Source organism: Mus musculus, chromosome 2 (assembly GCF_000001635.26).
Source record: "Mus musculus strain C57BL/6J chromosome 2, GRCm38.p6 C57BL/6J".
Classification (NCBI taxonomy): domain Eukaryota; kingdom Metazoa; phylum Chordata; class Mammalia; order Rodentia; family Muridae; genus Mus; species Mus musculus.
The window spans coordinates 175,115,253-175,133,910 of NC_000068.7; the positions used below are offsets into that span (position 1 = coordinate 175,115,253).

At 39.7% G+C, this 18,658-nt stretch overlaps 1 protein-coding gene across 6 annotated transcripts in view; it reads right to left on the bottom strand.

Annotated features, from left to right (window-relative positions):
• Positions 1–18,658, bottom strand: part of Gm14393 (predicted gene 14393) — a 92,752-nt gene that overhangs the window by 57,299 nt on the left and 16,795 nt on the right. The window contains exons 2-4 of one of the 6 annotated variants that reach the window (XM_030251939.1): positions 17,944–18,070; positions 17,677–17,737; positions 5,189–16,517 (exon numbers count right to left, since the gene is read on the bottom strand). The exons of 3 other annotated variants lie outside the window; for them this stretch is intronic. In XM_030251939.1, the coding sequence (XP_030107799.1) occupies positions 14,876–16,517; positions 17,677–17,737; positions 17,944–18,070 (1,830 nt within the window). In that variant the 3' untranslated portion in view covers positions 5,189–14,875. Of the gene's footprint in view, positions 1–4,083; positions 16,518–17,676; positions 17,738–17,943; positions 18,071–18,658 lie in introns of those variants that run through there. 2 more of the 6 variants (XM_030251940.1, XM_030251941.1) reach the window with 2 other exon arrangements.

Below are 18,658 nucleotides of genomic sequence, written 5' to 3' on the forward strand. Positions count from 1 at the left end.
AACATAGTGGAGTTTGTGTCCTTATTACAAATTGGAACATCTTCTGGGTATATGCCCAGGAGTAGTATTATTGGATCTTCTGGTAGTACTATGTCCACTTTTATGGGGAACCACCAAACTGATTTCCAGAGTGGTTGTAAATGCTTGATAGCCCACCAGCAATGGAGGAGTGTTCCTCTTTCTCAACACCCTCAAAAGCATATGCTATCTCCTGAATTTTTGATCTTAGCCATTCTGACCGGTGTGAGGTGGAATCTCAGGGTTGTTTTGATTTGCATTTCCCTGATGATTAAGGATGTTGAACACTTTTTCAGGTGCTTATCAGATATTCTGTATTCCTCAGTTGAGAATTCTTTGTTTAGCTTTGTACCCCATTTTTTAATAGGGTTATTTAGTTTTCTGGAGTCCACCTTCTTGAGTTCTTTACATATACTGGATATTATTCCCCTATCTGATTTAATATTGGTAAATATCTTTTCTCAATCTGTTGTTAGCCTTTCTGTCTTATTGACAGTGTCCTTTGCCTTACAGAAGCTTTGCAATTTTATGAGGTCCCATTTGTTGATTTGCGATCTCATGCACAAGCCATTGCTGATCTGTTCAGGAATTTTTCCCCTATGCCCATACCTTTGAGGCTCTTGCACATGTTTATTTCTATAAGTGTCAGTGTCTCTGGTGTTATGTGGAGTTCCTTGATCCACTTACACCTGAGTTTTGTACAAGGAGATGAGAATGGATAAGTTTGCATTCTTCTACATTCTACCCACCACTTGAGGTAGCACCATTTGTTGAAAATGCTTTCCTTTTTCCACTGGATGGTTTTTGCTCCTTTGTCAAAGATCAAGTGACTTCCTCCTTTCCAGTATGAATCCCCTTAATCTCCTTTTGTTGCCTAATTGCTCTAGCTAGGATTTCACGTACTATGTTGAATAGATAGGGAGAGAGTGGGCAGCATTGTCTAGTCCCTGATTTCAGTGAGATTGCTTCAAGTTTCTCTCCATTCAGTTTGATGTTGGCTACTGGTTTGCTGTATATTGCTTTTATTATCTTTAGGTATGGGCCTTGAATTCTTGATCTTTCCAAGACTTTTATCATGAATGGATGTTGGATTTTGTCAATTGCTTTCTCAGCATCTAATGAGATGATCATGTGGTTTTTGTCTTTGAGTTTGTTTATATAGTGTATTTTGTTGATGAATTTCCATATATTAAACCATCCCTGCATCTCTGGTATGAAGTCTACTTGATCATGAGGGATGATCATGTTGATGTTCTTGGATTCTGGCTAAGGGTTTATCTATATTGATGATTTCCTCAAAGAACCAGCTCCTGGTTTGGTTGATTCTTTGTAGAGTTCTCTTCATTTCCACTTGGTTGATTTCAGCCCTGAGTTTGATTATTTCCTGCCATCTACTCCTCTTTGGTGAATTTGTTTCATTTTGTTCTAGAGCTTTTAGATGTGCAGTCAAGCTGCTAGGGTGTGCTCTCTCTAGTTTCTTTTTGTTGGCACTCAGAGCTGTGAGATTTCCTCTTAGGACTGCTTTCATTGTGCCTCATAAGTTTGGGTATGTTGTGGCTTCATTTTCATTAAACTCTAAAACGTCTTTAATTTCTTTAATTCTTCCTTGACCAAGTTATTGAGTAGAGTGTTGTTTAGGTTCCACATGAATGTTGGCTTTCTATTATTTATATTGTTACTGAAGATCAGCCTTCATCTGTGGTGTTCTGATAGGATGCATGGAATTATTTCAATATTTTTGTTCTGTTGAGGCCTGTTTTGTGACCAGGCCAGTCAGTTTTGATCAGTTTATGGACAGTTTTGGAGAAGGTACCATGAGGTGCTGAGAAGAAGATAAATCCTTTTGTTTTAGGATGAAATGTTCTACAGACAATTGTTAAAATTGGTTCATAACTTCTGATAGTTTCACTGTTTCTCTGTTTAGTTTCCATTTCCAGGATCTGTTCATTGATGAGAGTCGGGTATTAAAGTCCCCCACTATTATTGTGTGAGGTGTGATGTGTGCTTTGAGTTTTAGCAAAGTTTCTTTAATGAATGTGGATGCTCCTGCATTTGGAGCATAGATGTTCATACTTGAGTGTTCATCTTGGTAAATTTTACCTTTGATGAGTTAGAAGTGTCCCTCCTTATCATTTTTGAGAACTATAAGTTAAAAGTCAATTTTATTCAAATGGTCCCAGCTTGTTTCTTGGGACCATTTGCTTGGAAAATTTTTTTTCAGCCTTTTACTCTAAGGTAGTGTCTGTCTTTGTCCTGGAGGTGGGTTTCCTGTATGCAGCAATACGTTGGGTCCTGTTTATGTAACCTGTCTGTTAGGTATTAAGAGATATTAAAGAAAAGTAATTGTTTTTTCCTGTTATTTTTGTTGTTAGAATTGGTATTCTGTCCTTGTGGCTATGTTCTTTTAGGTTTGTTGAAGGACTACTTTCTTGCTTTTTCTAGGGTGTAGTTTCTGTCCTTGTGTTGGAGTTTTCTCTTTATTATCCTTTGAAGGGCTGAATTTGTGGAGAGATATTGTGTGAATTTGGTTTTGTCATGGAATACTTTGATTTCTCCATCTATGGTAATTGAGAGTTTTGCTGGGTATAGTGGCCTGGGCTGGCACATGTTTTCTCTTATGGTCTGTATAACATCTGTCCAGGATCTTGTTGCTTTCATAGTCTCTGCTGAGAACTCTGGTGTTATTCTAATAGGTCTGTCTTTATGTTACTTGACACTTTTCCCTTACTGCTTTTAATATTCTATCTCTATTTAGTGCATTTGTTCTGATTATTACGTGTAGGGAGGAATTTCTTTTCCGGTCCAGTGTATTATGAGTTCTGTAGGCTTCTTGTATGTTCATGGGCATCTCTTTCTTTAGGTTAGGGATGTTTTCTTCTATAATTTTGTTGAAGATGTTTACTGGCCCATTAAGTTGAAAATCTTCATTCGCATCTATACCTATTATCCTTAGGTTTGGTTTTTTAATTGTGTCCTGGATTTCCTGGATGTTTTGGGTTAGGATCTTTTTGCATTTTACACATCCTTTTATTTTTGTATCCATGTTTTCTAAGGAATCTTCTACACCTGAGATTCTTGCTTCCATCACTTGTTTTCTGTTGGTGATGCTCAAATCTATGACTCATGATTTCTTTCCTATGATTTCTATCTCCAGAGCTGTCTCCCTTTGGGTTTTCTTTATTGTTTCTACTTCCATTTTTAGGTCTTGGATGGTTTTGTTCAATTCCTTCTCCTGTTTATTTGCATTTTCCTATATTTCCTTAAGGGATTTTTGTGTTTCCTATTTAAGTACTTCTAGCGGTTTAACTGTGTTGTCCTGTTTTTCTTTAAGGGAATTATTAATGTCCTTCTTAAAATCCTTTACCAGCATCACGAGATATGTTTTTTTGGGTTATCCAGGGTTTGCTGTGGTGGGATTACAGGTTTCTGGTGATGCCAAGTGTTTTTGGTTTCTGTTGGTAAGATTCTTATGTTTACCTTTTGCCATCTGGTAATCTCTGGTGTTAGATGTTCTAGCTGTCTCTGGCTGGAGCTTGTTCCTTCTGTGTGTCTGTTAGCCTCTGTCAGTACTCCTGGGAGACCAGCTCTCTCCTGAGTTCCTGGGTCAGAGCACTCCCTATAGGCCAACTCTCCTCTGTCAGGAAAGGTGCACAGAGGACTGAGGATCAGCTCCACCTCCTGGCTGAGGAAGAAGGACTGAAGGGATCCTGTCCAAGAATCTCTGTTCCTTCTGTAACCCACGTGCTCTCCTGTGTGGACCCGCCTCAAAGACACCCTGGATAGAAAATTAGCAATAGCATTTCTACAAACCAGGAGAAGATAGCCTAGTAAAAAGAGAGCCCAAAAATCAATGCAGGCATATATAGTCAACAAAATTTTGTCCCCAAAGTACTCTTTGAGTCATCTCTTTAACCACTCAGGGCCCGTTTTTTCATTTATTTTTAAAGGTTCTTAATGGTTAGACTTTCTTTTTAGTTCTTTGTACATTCTATCTATGATTCTCTTTCAGATGAGCATCTGGCAGAGAGGCCTCCCCTGTCTTGTGAGCCTCTCCTCTTCACTCACCTGACACTTCAGTGTACAGCTGCATATGGTCCCCTTTGTCAGTAATTGCTCTCATCCTCGGCAGCACCAGGGTCCTGTTTAGAAATTCCTCTCTTGTACTTCTATGTTGATGCAGACTCGTTGATGTTTCTGGTGCAGCCTTGGAGTACAAAGTCCTGTGTTGATGTCCTTGATCCAATTGGAATTAAGTTCTGTGCAGGATGAAAAGATTGGCTTCTTTTTCCTGAATATTGATTGTCAGATGTAGGGATGCATGTAGGAATGTGTATGACTGTGGGGATGTTTTTGCATGTGTGTGGAGATGTATGTGGTCCTGTTTGTGTTTGAGCATGTAGGTAAGGTGCATGTGTATGTGTGAGCACAGGGTTTGCACATGCATATGCGTGTGTGTGTGTGTGTACATGTATGCATGTATGTGTGTCATCCAGTGTTCGTGGGGGTTTGTGCATGTGAGTGTGAGCAAATGTGCTTGGGTTACATGTGTGAATGTGTGTATGAGAATATGGGGCAGTGCATGTCTGAATGTCTGTCTGTAAAGTTGTTTTGGGGTTGCATTTGTGTTTGTGTGAGCATGTGGGGGAAAGAGTTTCTTGTGTGTATGTGTTTGTATGTGTGTGGAAGGGAGCATGTGTGCAAGTGAGGGTCAGGTATGTGGTGTGCATTTGTGTGTTAGCATGTTTATGTGGAAGTATGTGTGCATATGTGGGTGTGAGCTTGTGACCGAGAATGGGAGATGCATGTGTGTATGTTTCTGCATGTGACAGGTGCATAAGCATGTGCTTTTATTTGTGTGTGTGAGCATGTGAGTGGGGTTCATGTATGGATGTGTGTGTGTATGTGTGTGTGTTTGTGTGTGTGTGTGTCTTTGTCAGAGATAATGTGACCTTATGCAGTTATATCTGGATCTTCTATTCCAGTTGTTCAATCTGTGTCTGGTTATGTGTCAGTACCATTCTGACTTTTATCACTTCAGTTTTGTAGCATAATTTGAAATTAAGTATGGTGATGACCTGCAATATGTCCGAACACAGGGGTATTTCAAACAAATAAAATCACTGGTAGATTTTCTTATTATTAAGGTAAATGAATTATTTGAAAACACAGAAACCTTTAAAATAGTTTTATTTCACACCTTGTTTCTAGCTGGTACCACTTGCATGATGCAACCAAAAAACATTGAGCAATATTTGAGGTCGCCACAAGAGGGCCACCGAAACCTTCCTGACTTGTGGGATTCTCAGGGAATGGGAGAGTTGAGGGTGATGGGGGAATGGCAAGCTAGCTTTTTGAGAAGCCCCTGCTTTGTTTTTCTTTGAACAAACTCTGTCACTTTTGCCCTTGTCCTTCCTCCATCCACTTTTCATCTTAGACAGGCACATTCTTGAAGTCTGTACATTAGCACCAGCAATGATGTCCCAACACTGAGGTGGGTTCCTGGCTCCATGGCAGTGACAGTTCACAAGATGTCACAGGAGCTTCTCATGTGTCAACTACCCAAGGCACTGACCCTGGACAATGATTACAGCAAGTTCTTAATGGGGTGTTTGTTGTTAAATGTATCCTGGGGAGATGTGAAGGAACTTCCTTTCCTTCCAGATAGAGCATGTTGAGAGATAGAACATGGCTCCACCCAAGTATTGTTTTGGAGCATCAGTGGGTTTTCTTGTTGCTGCAAATAAATACCCAACAAAAATATTTTAGGATTATGGGAAGGAAAGGTTTATCTTGGCCCATGATTTTCCACCTTAGCTGGGCCAACATTTGGAGTCATTTCATTCTGGGTGGCTTTGATCCTTTTTTTTTTTTTTTTTTTTTTGCTTCTCTCAAACTCCCCAAAACAACCAAAACTTTGTCTCTGAAGTGATTTCAAGCCCAGTGAATGGGAGAGAAATTATTATTGAGCTTTTCGGATTATGGTTGATATAGTCAGCTAGCTGAGTCACTAACAAAGCAACCCAACATGGGTGATGCCTTGAAGGAGCTGAATCCCTGAAGTTTGCTATACTGCTTGCAGGCAGTGCTACCAGGGAGTCATCTCTCCCTCATGAACTGGTTCTTGCTTATACAACCCCATTGGGAACACTGTGAGTCCCATAACCTCCTTCTGAGTTAGTTTCAGATTGGAGGTAATATACAGCTGTAGGTCAAGCCAGGGATAGCATAGTAGGAATCTGCTGTTTCCTGGCTGGAGAAATGAATGATGCCTGACAGAGAGTGAGACTGAGGGAGGCTGTCCATGAAGAGATAGACTAGTGAGATGTGTGCACTTGGCATTCTTTGAACAATGCCTTTCATGCCATATATACTTTATGTTTCATTTTTTAAAATCCTCAAAAGAGAAACAAAATGTTTAAATTTATTGGTACATCTCAATGCTATTCTTACAATAAAATACCCTAGGAAAAGCAAATGGGAAAGAAAGGGTCATTTTAGCTCATAGTTCCGTAGTATGGTCCATGGTGGTAAAATGTTGCAATGTCAAGAGCCTGCAACAAGAGTGCATACCTATCGACAGTCAAGAGCAGGAGTCTCAGAGCATTTTTGCTAGTGCACAGTTCACTTTCTCCATTCTTTTACAACCAGGGTCCCTGCTTAGGAAATGGAGCAACTTACCATGCTAAGTCTCTTCATCTTAATTAATATAACAATGACAGTATCCCACAGCTATTGTGAAAGGCTAACCTGATTCAGATGATGCCTCCTTGAGACTTTCCTACCAGATGATTGAAGATTGTGCTAAATTGAGAATTGTTTTCAAGTTCCATGGGTGTGCTCCACAATACCTAGTCTTTGAGAATAATAAGGAATCCCAGTAATATGACAAGTATTAAATTGTTAACAAAACATCACAAATGCCTGACTGTAATGGCCAGTAACTTTATGTCTTCCTGTCATTTTGAACATCAAGAATAGAAAAACAATGTAGGCAATGACTAGTTCCTTATTTAGTTGCTTATCCTGTTAAAGCAGTTGCAAATAGAAAGCATGAGAAGATATCAATACTCATATGTACATTGTTTAACATTTCTTAAATTCAGATATATAAGTAACATCCATTTGCCATACTTGATTAGGTATATGTTCTCAAGGATTAACACCATTATGTAGTACAGGAAGAAATTGAGGACACTGAAGACAAGTTTTTATAAATTGACATGCACATTTTCTAGAAATACCAAATTGTTGTCTCAACCTATTAATATTTTAATGATGTAAAAAATGAGAGTGTTTCTTTTAGTGCATCTGACTATGCCGGGGCCTAGCACACACAAAAGTGGATGCTCACAGTCAGCTACTGGATGGATCACAGGGCCCCCAATGGAGCAGCTAGAGAAAGCACCCAAGGAGCTAAAGGGAACTGCAACCCTATAGGTGGAACAACAATATGAATGAACCAGTACCCCGGAGCTCTTGTCTCTAGATGCATATGTATCAAAAGATGGCCTAGTCGGCCATCACTGGAAAGAGAGGCCCATTGGTCATGCAAATTTTATATGCCCCAGTACAGGGGAACACCATGGCCAAAAAGTGGGAGTGGGTCGGTAGGGGAGTAGGGGGAGGGAATGGGGGACTTTTGGGATAGCATTGGAAATGTAAATGAGGAAAATACCTAATAAAAAATATTTTAAAAAAAGAGCACTGACTGGTCTTCCGAAGGTCCTGAGTTCAAATCCCAGCATCCACATGGTGGCTCACAACCATCTGTACTGAGATCTGATGCCCTCTTCTGGAGTGTCTGAAGACAGCTACAGTGTACTTACATACAATAAACAAACAAATAAATAAATAAATAGAATTTTAAAAATGAAAAAAAAAAACAAACAAAAAGAATGAGAGTGTGTGGCGGAACTATTCCTGTGTAATGCCTATACTCTGCCTGATATGCAAACCTGCTGTGGCATTGCCCTCATTAAGGGGTCTGGGTTCCTGTTCCCCCTAGGCCATTGTAAACACTTGTATATGGGTGTAACTCAGCTATCTATAGTTCTAAGTATCTACTCTGGTTCCTCCTTAGGTCACTAACTTCCCTCTTCCTAGATAATGGTAAATTCCTACATAGGGCAATGACATAGCTATCCATGCCCAGGGTCAGATCAACGACTGCCTAGAATCTAACTTAGCTCTATGTAAAAAAAAAAAAATCAATACTTAGGAGCACTTATTTTTTTTATAATTATGTGATTTAAAGATTTGTTTATTTATTATGTTTAAGTCCACTATAGCTGTCTTCAGATACACCAGAAGAGGGCATCAGATGTCATAATGGGTGGTTGTGAGCTACAATGTGGTTGCTGGGCTTTGAACTCAGGACCTTCAGAACAGCAGTCAATGCTCTTAACCACTGAGCCATCTCTCCAGCCCCCTTAGGAGGACTTATAATAAAGCAACATTAAGGGAACGCCCAAGATCCGTTTACCAACTAAAGCAAGGACATTGGAGCATTCTTTATACGTGATTGCAAGATTCCAGGAGACTAAGTTTCCGTGAACTTCTCGCCTCAGGACAGCACACAGGTTTTCGGGGCCTGTCACGCTTCTCACTACTGGATTGGATGTAGCACATATGTACATTGTTTAACATTTTAAAAATTCAGATATATAAGTAACGTCTACTTGCCATAACTGAGTAGGTACCAGTCCTAGAGGATTAACTCCTAGAGGATTAACACCTTTGTGTGATACAGGAAGAAATTGAGGACACTGATGAAAGTCTTTACAATTTGACATGCACATTCTCAAGAAATACCAAATTGTTGTCTCAACCTATTGCTTTTTAATGATGTAAAGAATGAGAGTGTTAGGCTGAACTATTCCTGTGTAATGCCTATACTCTGCCTGATATGCAAACCTGCTGCAGCATTGCCCTCATTAAGGGGTCTGGGCAATCCACTATGAGCTTTTAAATGTAAGATGTATGCCACCACTGCCAGGTTGATGCTCTATTTTGCCCCTGACAACCATATAAAAGCTCGCCGAACAGGCACGCAGGTCACCACCTCTCCTTAGGGTCTGGGATGACCCCAGTTTAGTGGAACAATAAATTCCTCTTGCTTTTTCCATTGATTCCAGCCCCACATGGTTCACTCACAGGTCCCCAGTAAGCTAAGGCTCCCGGGAGTCTTACAACCCAACAAGAAGACCAACAGTCTCAAGAAACCTTGACCTTGGAAATCTCTCAGACTCTGAGCCAGCAACCAGGCAGCATACACTTGTTGGTCCAAGGTCCCTAACATATATACAGAGGAGGACTGCCTGGCCCGGACTCAGGGAGGGAAGACACACCTAATCCTCGAGAGACTTGAAGTCCCAGGGATTGGGGAAGCCTGGCAGGATGTTGTTGAATGGTTGTGGGTGTGAGGACACCCTCATGGAGATGTACAGAGGGGTCGGGATATGGGATGAGAAACTGTAAGTGGTTGGAATGGGGGGGTGATAATGACTGGAGTATAATTAAAGAATAAACATAATTTAAAAATCTCCATTCTGGTTGTTTGAAATATGTCTTAAATTCTAAGGGAAACTCTCCCTTAATCTTACTACAGTCTTAATTGTCTTTAATCCTATCCACTAAATATAATGTGACCTAGGTAACATAAAGAGAAAGTGCCAACAGAGAAGGTGCACAGAAGTCTGGAGTTCAGATCCACCTCCTGATTCCTGGGGTCAGAGCCCTCCCTGGAGGCCGACTCCCCTCTCGCAGGGAAAGTGTCTAGGGTTCTGGGTGTTAGGTCTGTCTTCTGGCTGAGGATGAAGGCCTGTAGGGACCTTGTTCAAGAAGCTTTGTTGCTTCTGCTGCCCACTTACTCTCCTGCATAACCAGTTCTCAGTGTTCCCAAGATTCTGGATGTGCTTGGGCCTGCCTTTGTCCTTTGACCCTGTTGCTGCTAGCACAAGACCCTCTGGATTTTTTGGAAGTGATGTTGCATTCCACTCACCAGTGATCTCAAGGACCAGGGTGTGCTAGGGGGCCTTCAGCATGAAGAGTCCTCTGGGGACCTTTGGGCCCTCTGCTGAGATCTGGCCAAAGATTGCATGGGGGTGGGAGAGGGTGGCTCCAACCAGAAGTTAACCTCAGTCGCTGGTCACGCTGCTGTCCTTTGTCCCTGTTCCTACTATTACAAGACCCTCTGTATTTTTTGGAACTTATATTGCATTCCACTTACCAGTGATCTCAAGGACCTGGGTGTGCTAGGGTGCCAGCCATGTGGAGAATCCTCTGCAGACATTAGGGCCCTTCACAGAGATTGCCTCAAACACTCTTACACAATCACCACCTGCTCATTTTTCCTTAAAAGAAGTTAAAACAAATCTCATCGATTTCTCTCTATTCTTTTTTTCTGATTATAGCTCTGGGCAGCCTCTACCATCTACCTCTGTTGTTGCTTTCTGAGCAGCCTGTCTCTTTGTACTGCACCTCCAAGCTTAAACTATCTGAGGCAGACAGAAATCTTTTAGAAGGGCTCATGGTGGAAGAGGGCTCATGGAAAATCCAGACCAACAAGGATGTCTGGATCAGCTTGGGACATTTTTCTGAGTCCCAGCTCATTCCACAAATCCAAGAATTATGCATACCATTTTAGCTCAACTTTTGTTTTAGTTGTGAACCTGCACAGCTAGTGAGGACTCAAATGGCTCAGCAAAACAAGCGAATCCACTAAGAAACCAATTTTCCTCATCCCTTAATTTCACATCTTAGCATTTGTTTTTCATTTGAGAATCCCCAATTAGTTTTTAATATTGCATTCCATCCTGTAGGTGTGATGCCTTCTGTAGACTCAGTTGGTTACTCTGCTCTACTATAGGATGCCACCTGTTTAAGTTCTTAGCTCAGCATACAAGTACTTTGGAGTCTGAAATGAAAGACAAACAGCATTATGTAATATGCCAAATCAGCTCATTGGCTGGGACACTACCAAACATCCACATTGCTATTGGTTCCCCTGTGATACACCTAATTTCCTAAATCTAGAGCCATCTTTGCTTCTCCAGAACCAATCAGAGGAGGGAACACTGGGGTCACTCTTTCCTAGCTTTTATGTGGCTGGTATTGTGTCTTTCCCAGCTCTGAAGCTGGCATCCAAATCCTTTACTGGCATGGAGATCCTCTTTGTTTCCCTTGCCATGAATCCAAAAGTCCTGCCTTTGTTGCCTGCCTAGCCATTGGCTGCTGGCACTTTTGTTACCCATTTACAATCAGCTTGGGGCAGGGAATCTCAGTGTCCCAGTACAGGATTATCATGAAATTTGGGAAGAATTTAACAGGAGTAGCATAAGAATCAATACACAATTGGGAATTAGCAGAAAAACAAATCAAATCCAAACACCAGGCCCTAAGTATTGCCTTTGGTGAAACTAAGTTCGTTTCCAAGGATTAGGTATTGTGGAGATCCAACCTCACTTTACTCATATTTTCTTTTTAAAACATAATGACTGTCTCTAACAATGTTTTCTGCTTTTCATTGTGCCCCTCAAAACATAAGACCTGTACTTTACCACCAAAGAACAAATCCATATGATTAGTTAAGCTATAACAGTCATATTATATAACAGTTGACACTGTAAACTACATAAGCCCCTATCCCTAAATCCTGATTGGTGTGAAAATAAAGCTATAATTTGGAAGGAATGTTTCTGTCTGATCCTCCTTTTAAAAAAAAAAATTAATTTTATTTCTTCATTTCTTTATTGTCTAATCTTTTTTTTACAATCCATACCTTATACCCCTTGTCTTATTCATGGTTTCTATTCCTACACAAACATCATGACCAAGAAGCAAGTTGGGGAGGAAAGGGTTTATTTGGCTTACACTTTCATACTGCTTACTGTTCATCACCAAGGAAGTCGGGACTGGAACTCAAGCAGGTCAAGAAGCAGGAGCTGATGCAGAGGCCACAGAAGGATGTTTCTTTACTAGCTTGCTTCACCTGGCTTGCTCAGACTGCTGTCTTAGAGAACCCAAGACTACCAGTGCAGAGAGATGGTCCCACCCACAAGGGGCCTTTCCCCTTGATCACTAATTGAGAAAATGTCTTACATCTGGATCTCATGGAGGCATGTCTCAACTGAAGCTCCTTTCTCTGTGATAACTTCAGCTTGTGTCAAGTTGACACAAAATTAGCCAGTATAATTGACACCTTGTCAACTTGACACGCAAACACATCACTAGTAATGCTCAACTCTTAGTTTCTTATTCATGCCCAAGATATACACAACTTTGAAAGCCCCACAGACTTTACATATTAAAAGTTCAATGCTTTTAAAATATCCAATATCCTTTAAAATCCAAAGCCTTTTACAATTAAAAGTCTCTTTACTATGGAATCCACTAAAATACTTGTTTCCTTCAAGAGGGAAAAATATCAGGGCACAGTCACAATCAAAAGTAAAAATGAAACTCCAACTGTCCAATGTCTGGGATCCAACTCACGATCTTTTGGACAACTCCAAAAGATCCAAGGGCTTGGGTCACTTTTCCAACCCTGTCCTTTGTAGCACACAACTTGTCCTCTAGGCTCCAGATGCATGTACTTTACTGCTGCTGCAGTTCTTCGTGGTCAATCATGGACCTGTCAACTCCAAAACACTGCATGATCTCTTCAGTACTGGGCCATCAATTTCACCTGAGTCTGCACCTTCACCAGTTGCCTTCCATGGCCTCTCAAAGTGCTGGGCCTTAGCTGCTCTGCATTATCCCTTCATGCCTTCAAAACCAGTACCACGAGGTTAAGACTTACACACTACCAAGTCCAGCCACAGCACAAGGTACCACCTTGATTATCTCTAGAACACTTCCTCTGTGCTCTCAGAAAACACTTCACAGATGATGTCACTTCAATGATGCTGGTTTCTTCTTAATCACTGCTAATTTCTTAGCTCCAGCTAACCAGCATCAACAGTCCCAGTAATGCAAAGTTTTCACTCTAGAAATTCTATTATCTTGTTAATCACAGCTGATTCTTCAGCCCCAGTTAACCAGAACCACAGAATCTTCACAAAGTAACAATGGCCCTGAAAAGAGGCTTTAATTTTCCCTCTGAAATTTCACAAGCCAGGCCTCCATCTTCTGCACGGTTCTCAACATTATCTTCCAAGCTCCTACACAACATCCCACAGCATTCTTAACACAGAATGAATCTTCTAGCCCAAAGTTCCAAAGTCCTTCCACAGTCCTCCCAAACCATGGTCAGGTTGTCACAGGAATACCCCACTCCTGATACCAATTTGTCTTAGTCAGGGTTTCTATTCCTGCATAAACATCATGACCAAGAAGCAGTTGGGGAGGAAAGGGTTTAATCCAGCTCACAATTTCCGCATTGATATTTTTCACCAAAGGATGTCAGGACTGTAACTCAAGCAAGACAATAAGAATCATGCCTTGTATCCCCTTGATCTCCTTTGTATGATTATTTTCATGATGATAAAGAATTAGAAATGTTGGGGCTGGTGAGATGGCTCAGTGGGTAAGAGCACCCAACTGCTCTTCTGAAGGTCAGGAGTTCAAATCCCAGCAACCACATGGTGGCTCACAACCATCCGTAACGAGATCTGACTCCCTCTTCTGGAGTGTCTGAGGACAGCTACAGTGTACTTACAATAAATAAATAAATAAATCTTTAAAAAAAAAAAAAAAGAATTAGAAATGTTTAAAGGCTTCCCCATATTGAATGCATTTATGGGTTTCTCATTCATAATGATGAAATTTGGGAAATCTGAAAAGGTTTCACCATATCATATTCCTAAATTTATTTGCAGTATGAATGGTTTCATTGTGAAGACTCTAAAATATTCAAAAAGTTTCACGATATTAAACACACTCAGCCTTTTGTTACATTTTGTTTTCTTTTGTGTCTTTGAATATGACTGACAAGTGAAAGCAATACCACATGGCTTGTAGACATCGGATTTCTCACCTCTTTGTCTTCTTTTATGTATTTGAAGATTTTAATGTACAAGGCTCTGTTCACTTGTTCATTTCATAGTGTTTTTCTCAACTGTGTCTCCTTTTCTTACAGACTACTGTGACTTATAAAATGTTTACCACATTGCCTATATTCATAGGGTTTCTATCTAGTGTGTATACTTTTGTGTTGGGAGATGACTCTTTTGTACAATTGCTTTCCCTAATTGGTGTTATTCAGAGGATTTCTCAAAACCTCATGTTCCTTACAGATTTGAAGATGATTGTGCTGTAGAAGTCCTTTAAAACATTGCCAATATTCATAGGGTTTCTCTCCTGTATGTGTTCCTTTATATATTTGGAGGCCACTGCTTTGTGAAAAAGCTATAAAAGCACCATTGCTAACATTCAAAAATCTCTCTCCTATACGTGCTCTTTCATGATTTTGTTGATGACTGCTTTTTGAAAAAGTTTAACCACATTGGTTAAAATCAAAGCATTTCTCTCAACTATATGTGCTTTTATGTGTGTAAAGACTATTGGTTTTCGAAAAAGCTTTACCACATTGGTTACGTTTAAAAGGTTCCTCTCTGGTATATGTTCATTTATGTACTTGGAGATCAATGCTTGCTGCAAAGGCTTTATAACATCAGATACCTATATAGAGTTTCTCTCCTGTATGGTCTTTTCTCTTTAAAGGTCACTCCTTCCTGCAAAGGCTTTACCACATTGCTTACATTCCTGGGTTTTTCAGCTGTGTGTGTTCAATTATAATATTCAAGACCACTGCTTCCTTCAAAGGGTTTACCACCTTGGTTACATTCATATGGTGTCTCTCCTGTATTTATCTTTTATGGCATTGGAGACCACTGCTTCCTGCAAAGGCTTTACCATACTAGTTACATTCATAGGGTCTCTCTCCTGTATGTGTTTGCTTATGTATTCGGAGATGACTGCTTTGTGCAAAAGCTTTACCACATTGTTTACATTCATAGGGTTTCTCTCCGGAATGTGTCCGTTTATGTTTTTGGAGGTCACTACTGCTTGCGAAGGCTTTACCACATTGTTTACATTCATATGGTTTCTCTCCGGTATGTGTTCGCTTATGTATTTGGAGGACTCTCCTTGTTATAAAAGCTTTACCACATTGGTAACATTCATAGGGTTTCTCTCCTGTATGTGTTCGGTTATGGATTTGGAGAGTACTGCTTTTTGCAAAGGCTTTACCACATTGGTTACATTCGTAGGGTTTCTGTCCTGTATGTGTTCGCTTATGTATTCGGAGATGACTGCTTCCTGCAAAGGCTTTACCACATTGTTTACATTCATATGGTTTCTCTCCTGTATGTGTTCGCTTATGTATTTGGAGGACTCTCCTTCTTATAAAAGCTTTACCACATTGGTTACATTCATAGGGTTTCTCTCCTGTATGTGTTCGCTTATGTTCTTGTTGGTCACCACTTCTTGCAAAGGCTTTACCACATTGGTTACATTCATAGGGTTTCTCTTCTGTATGTGTTCGCTTATGTATTCGGAGATGTCTGCTTTGTGAAAAGGCTTTACCACATTGTTTACATTCATAGGGTTTCTCTCCTGTATGTGTTTGCTTATGCATTTGGAGAGTATAGATTACTGTAAAGGCTTTACCACATTGTTTACATTCATAGGGTTTGTCTCCTGTATGTGTTCGCTTATGCATTTGGAGAGTATAGAATACTGCAAAGGCTTTACCACATTGTTTACATTCATAGGGTTTGTCTCCTGTATGTCTTCGCTCATGTATGTGGAGATGACTGCTATGTGCAAAGGCTTTACCACATTGTTTACATTCATAGGGTTTCTCTCCTGTATGTGTTCGCTTATGTTTTTGGAGGTCACCACTTCTTGCAAAGGCTTTTCCACATTGGTTACATTCATAGGGTTTCTCTCCTGTATGTGTTCGCTTATGTATTCGGAGATGACTGCTTTGTGAAAAGGCTTTACCACATTGTTTACATTCATAGGGTTTCTCTCCTGTATGTGTTCGTTTATGTTTTTGGAGGTCACCACTGCTTACAAAGGCTTTTCCACATTGTTTACATTCATAGGGTTTCTCTCCTGTATGTGTTCGCTTATGTATTCGGAGATGACAGCTTCTTGCAAAGGCTTTTCCACATTGGTTACATTCATAGGGTTTCTCTCCTGTATGTGTTTGCTTATGTATTTGGAGGTCACTCCTTCTTTTAAAAGCTTTACCACATTGGTTACATTCATACTGTTTCTCTCCTGCATGTGTTCGATTATGCATTCGGAGATGACAGCTTCTTGCAAAGGCTTTACCACATTGTTTACAGTCATAGGGTTTCTCTCCTGTATGTGTTCGCTTATGTATTTGCAGGACATTCCATGTTCTAAAGTCCTTACCACATTGGTTACAGTCATGGTGTTTCTCTCCATTATGTTTAATTTGATGCCTTTGTCTACCACTCTCATATGCAAAGGCTTTACCACATTGAATAAACTCAGAGGGTTGCTCTGCAGAACAACTTCTTTCATGCCTGCAAATAAAATTTGCACACGTGAAATCTTTCTTACACTGATTATACTGATGAGTCTTTTTATCTGTATGAATTGTTTTAAATTTTGGTTTCATTGAACAAAGCAATCTAATGTTAACGTAATATTACTTTGTTTATATTCAAAGGAGTTCTACTAAATTATGAATTGTTTTACATCTTCGAGGATATATGAAATGGGAACAGTATTGATTATCTGGCTCACATTTATAACATACTTTTTCTATAAAAGGTTACTCACATATTTGAAAAAAAACAGGAAGAACTCACAGTGTTTGCACAATGATTGCATTCACAAATTTTGTTATCATGAGAGTAATACTACATTTGGAATATGAACAAATGCAAAAGAAGAAAGAATTTCTACTGCCTTAATTCTCATTACTATTTTCAGCAGTTAGAGTTGGTAAATGTCCCCAGCAATGTTCGGAAACAAATTTTTTTATAAACTTATATAGCACATTTAGTATGTTGCTCAAAATATGTTATACTGCATATCCACAAATTGTTCTGTAAAAGTGAAAGGTATGTAGCTTCTTTCAATACCCCAATGCTCACAAGGCTTGTATCCATCCTAACCTTTGCTATTCATATCAATAGAGAATAACAAGTGAATAAGTTCCATTTTATATTCACACAGCTGACTTTTTTTCACCACAGAGATGTGGTACAGAGTTAAGGCTTTACCACAAAACGATTCTTGAATCTTATAAACTGTCCATCTCACTAAATTTAGCAATGTTATTACAAGTATTTCATTGAGCTCAGATATACTATGGATTATTTGCTTATTACTAGGTTTTAGACATATACTTGTCACCTAATCACTGTATGTTCCTTTTGCAATAGCTAAGCGATATAAGACTGAAGACACTCGCCCTTGTACAGCATGGCTCTACTAGGCTTGATTTAAACAGTAACATATGTGTTAAGCCATTATTTCTCTGTCTTTGAACTAATGGAAAGTCTTGCAAACAATAATTACATATCTGCCATAGACATATATGATTTTATGAAATTCAATAAACATCCACAACTGAAAGCAGTGCTTATTGTACCCTATTGGTTTTCTTTACTACTTGTACCACGAGTTAAACTTTCTTCATAGGCATTTTCTCCTCAGCTTGCAGAGGAAAATTACCTTCCATGACTTCTAGAAGTTTGAAAATGGTCTTCAATTGTATGTTCTTCCCAAATGTAACCTAAACCCAGTACCAGAGAAAGTATGTTACATTATTGGCAATTAAACAGTATTTAAGTTATTAACTCCATTGAACTTTAAAACCATGAGTGATTTATTCATCATATTCTTCCTCATTCTCAATTGAAATTATAAAAACAAATAACAATAACAAAGAAACAGTTGTGTATACATATTATAAAGTAAATTAAAAAATCATAATATTACCTATAGCTGTGAGATTCCTATAGGTCTCTAGCATCACACCTTTGTAGAGACTCTTCTGAGAAGGATCCAGCAAAGCCCACTCATCCCGAGTGAAGTTCACCTGCACATCATCATAGGTGACTAAATCCTAAAAGATTCGATACGTTTGTACATAAAAAAATATGATACAGACAACAGTGTAAAGGTGTACTTCAAAATGAGTATTCGCTGACTGCCCTGCCCACCCACATAGTACTTTTTATCCAGTCTTTCACAGTTGGACAACAAAAACTTAAGTAAATAAATGATCTCTGGGAACCTGATGCCTTAGTATTAAGATGTTAATACATGGAACCATGTAGAATGCTGCTAGACCTTCACCCATTTTTTGTTCCCTCAGACCCAATATGCAAGAGTGCCCTTAGGACTGCAGTTTCCTCTCACCTGTCCATGCTACCTGCAGATACAAAAGACCTTTTCCATCTCCCCTTCCTTTCTTGCCACATGTCTGTGTCTTAGCCCCCAAGTATGGGCAGACACACCCTTCTCAACCATAGCCAGTACTCCCGAAGAACAAGCAATCTGTCTAAAGACCAAGACCATTATCTGTTATCCTAGACATAATTCTCACAGTAGCCCACAGAACTGCAACACAATATCAGGGAAAGCTTCCTCTGCCCATTTCCATGTGGCCAATTTTCAACTTTTCTTCAATAACTAAGGCAACTACACCAGG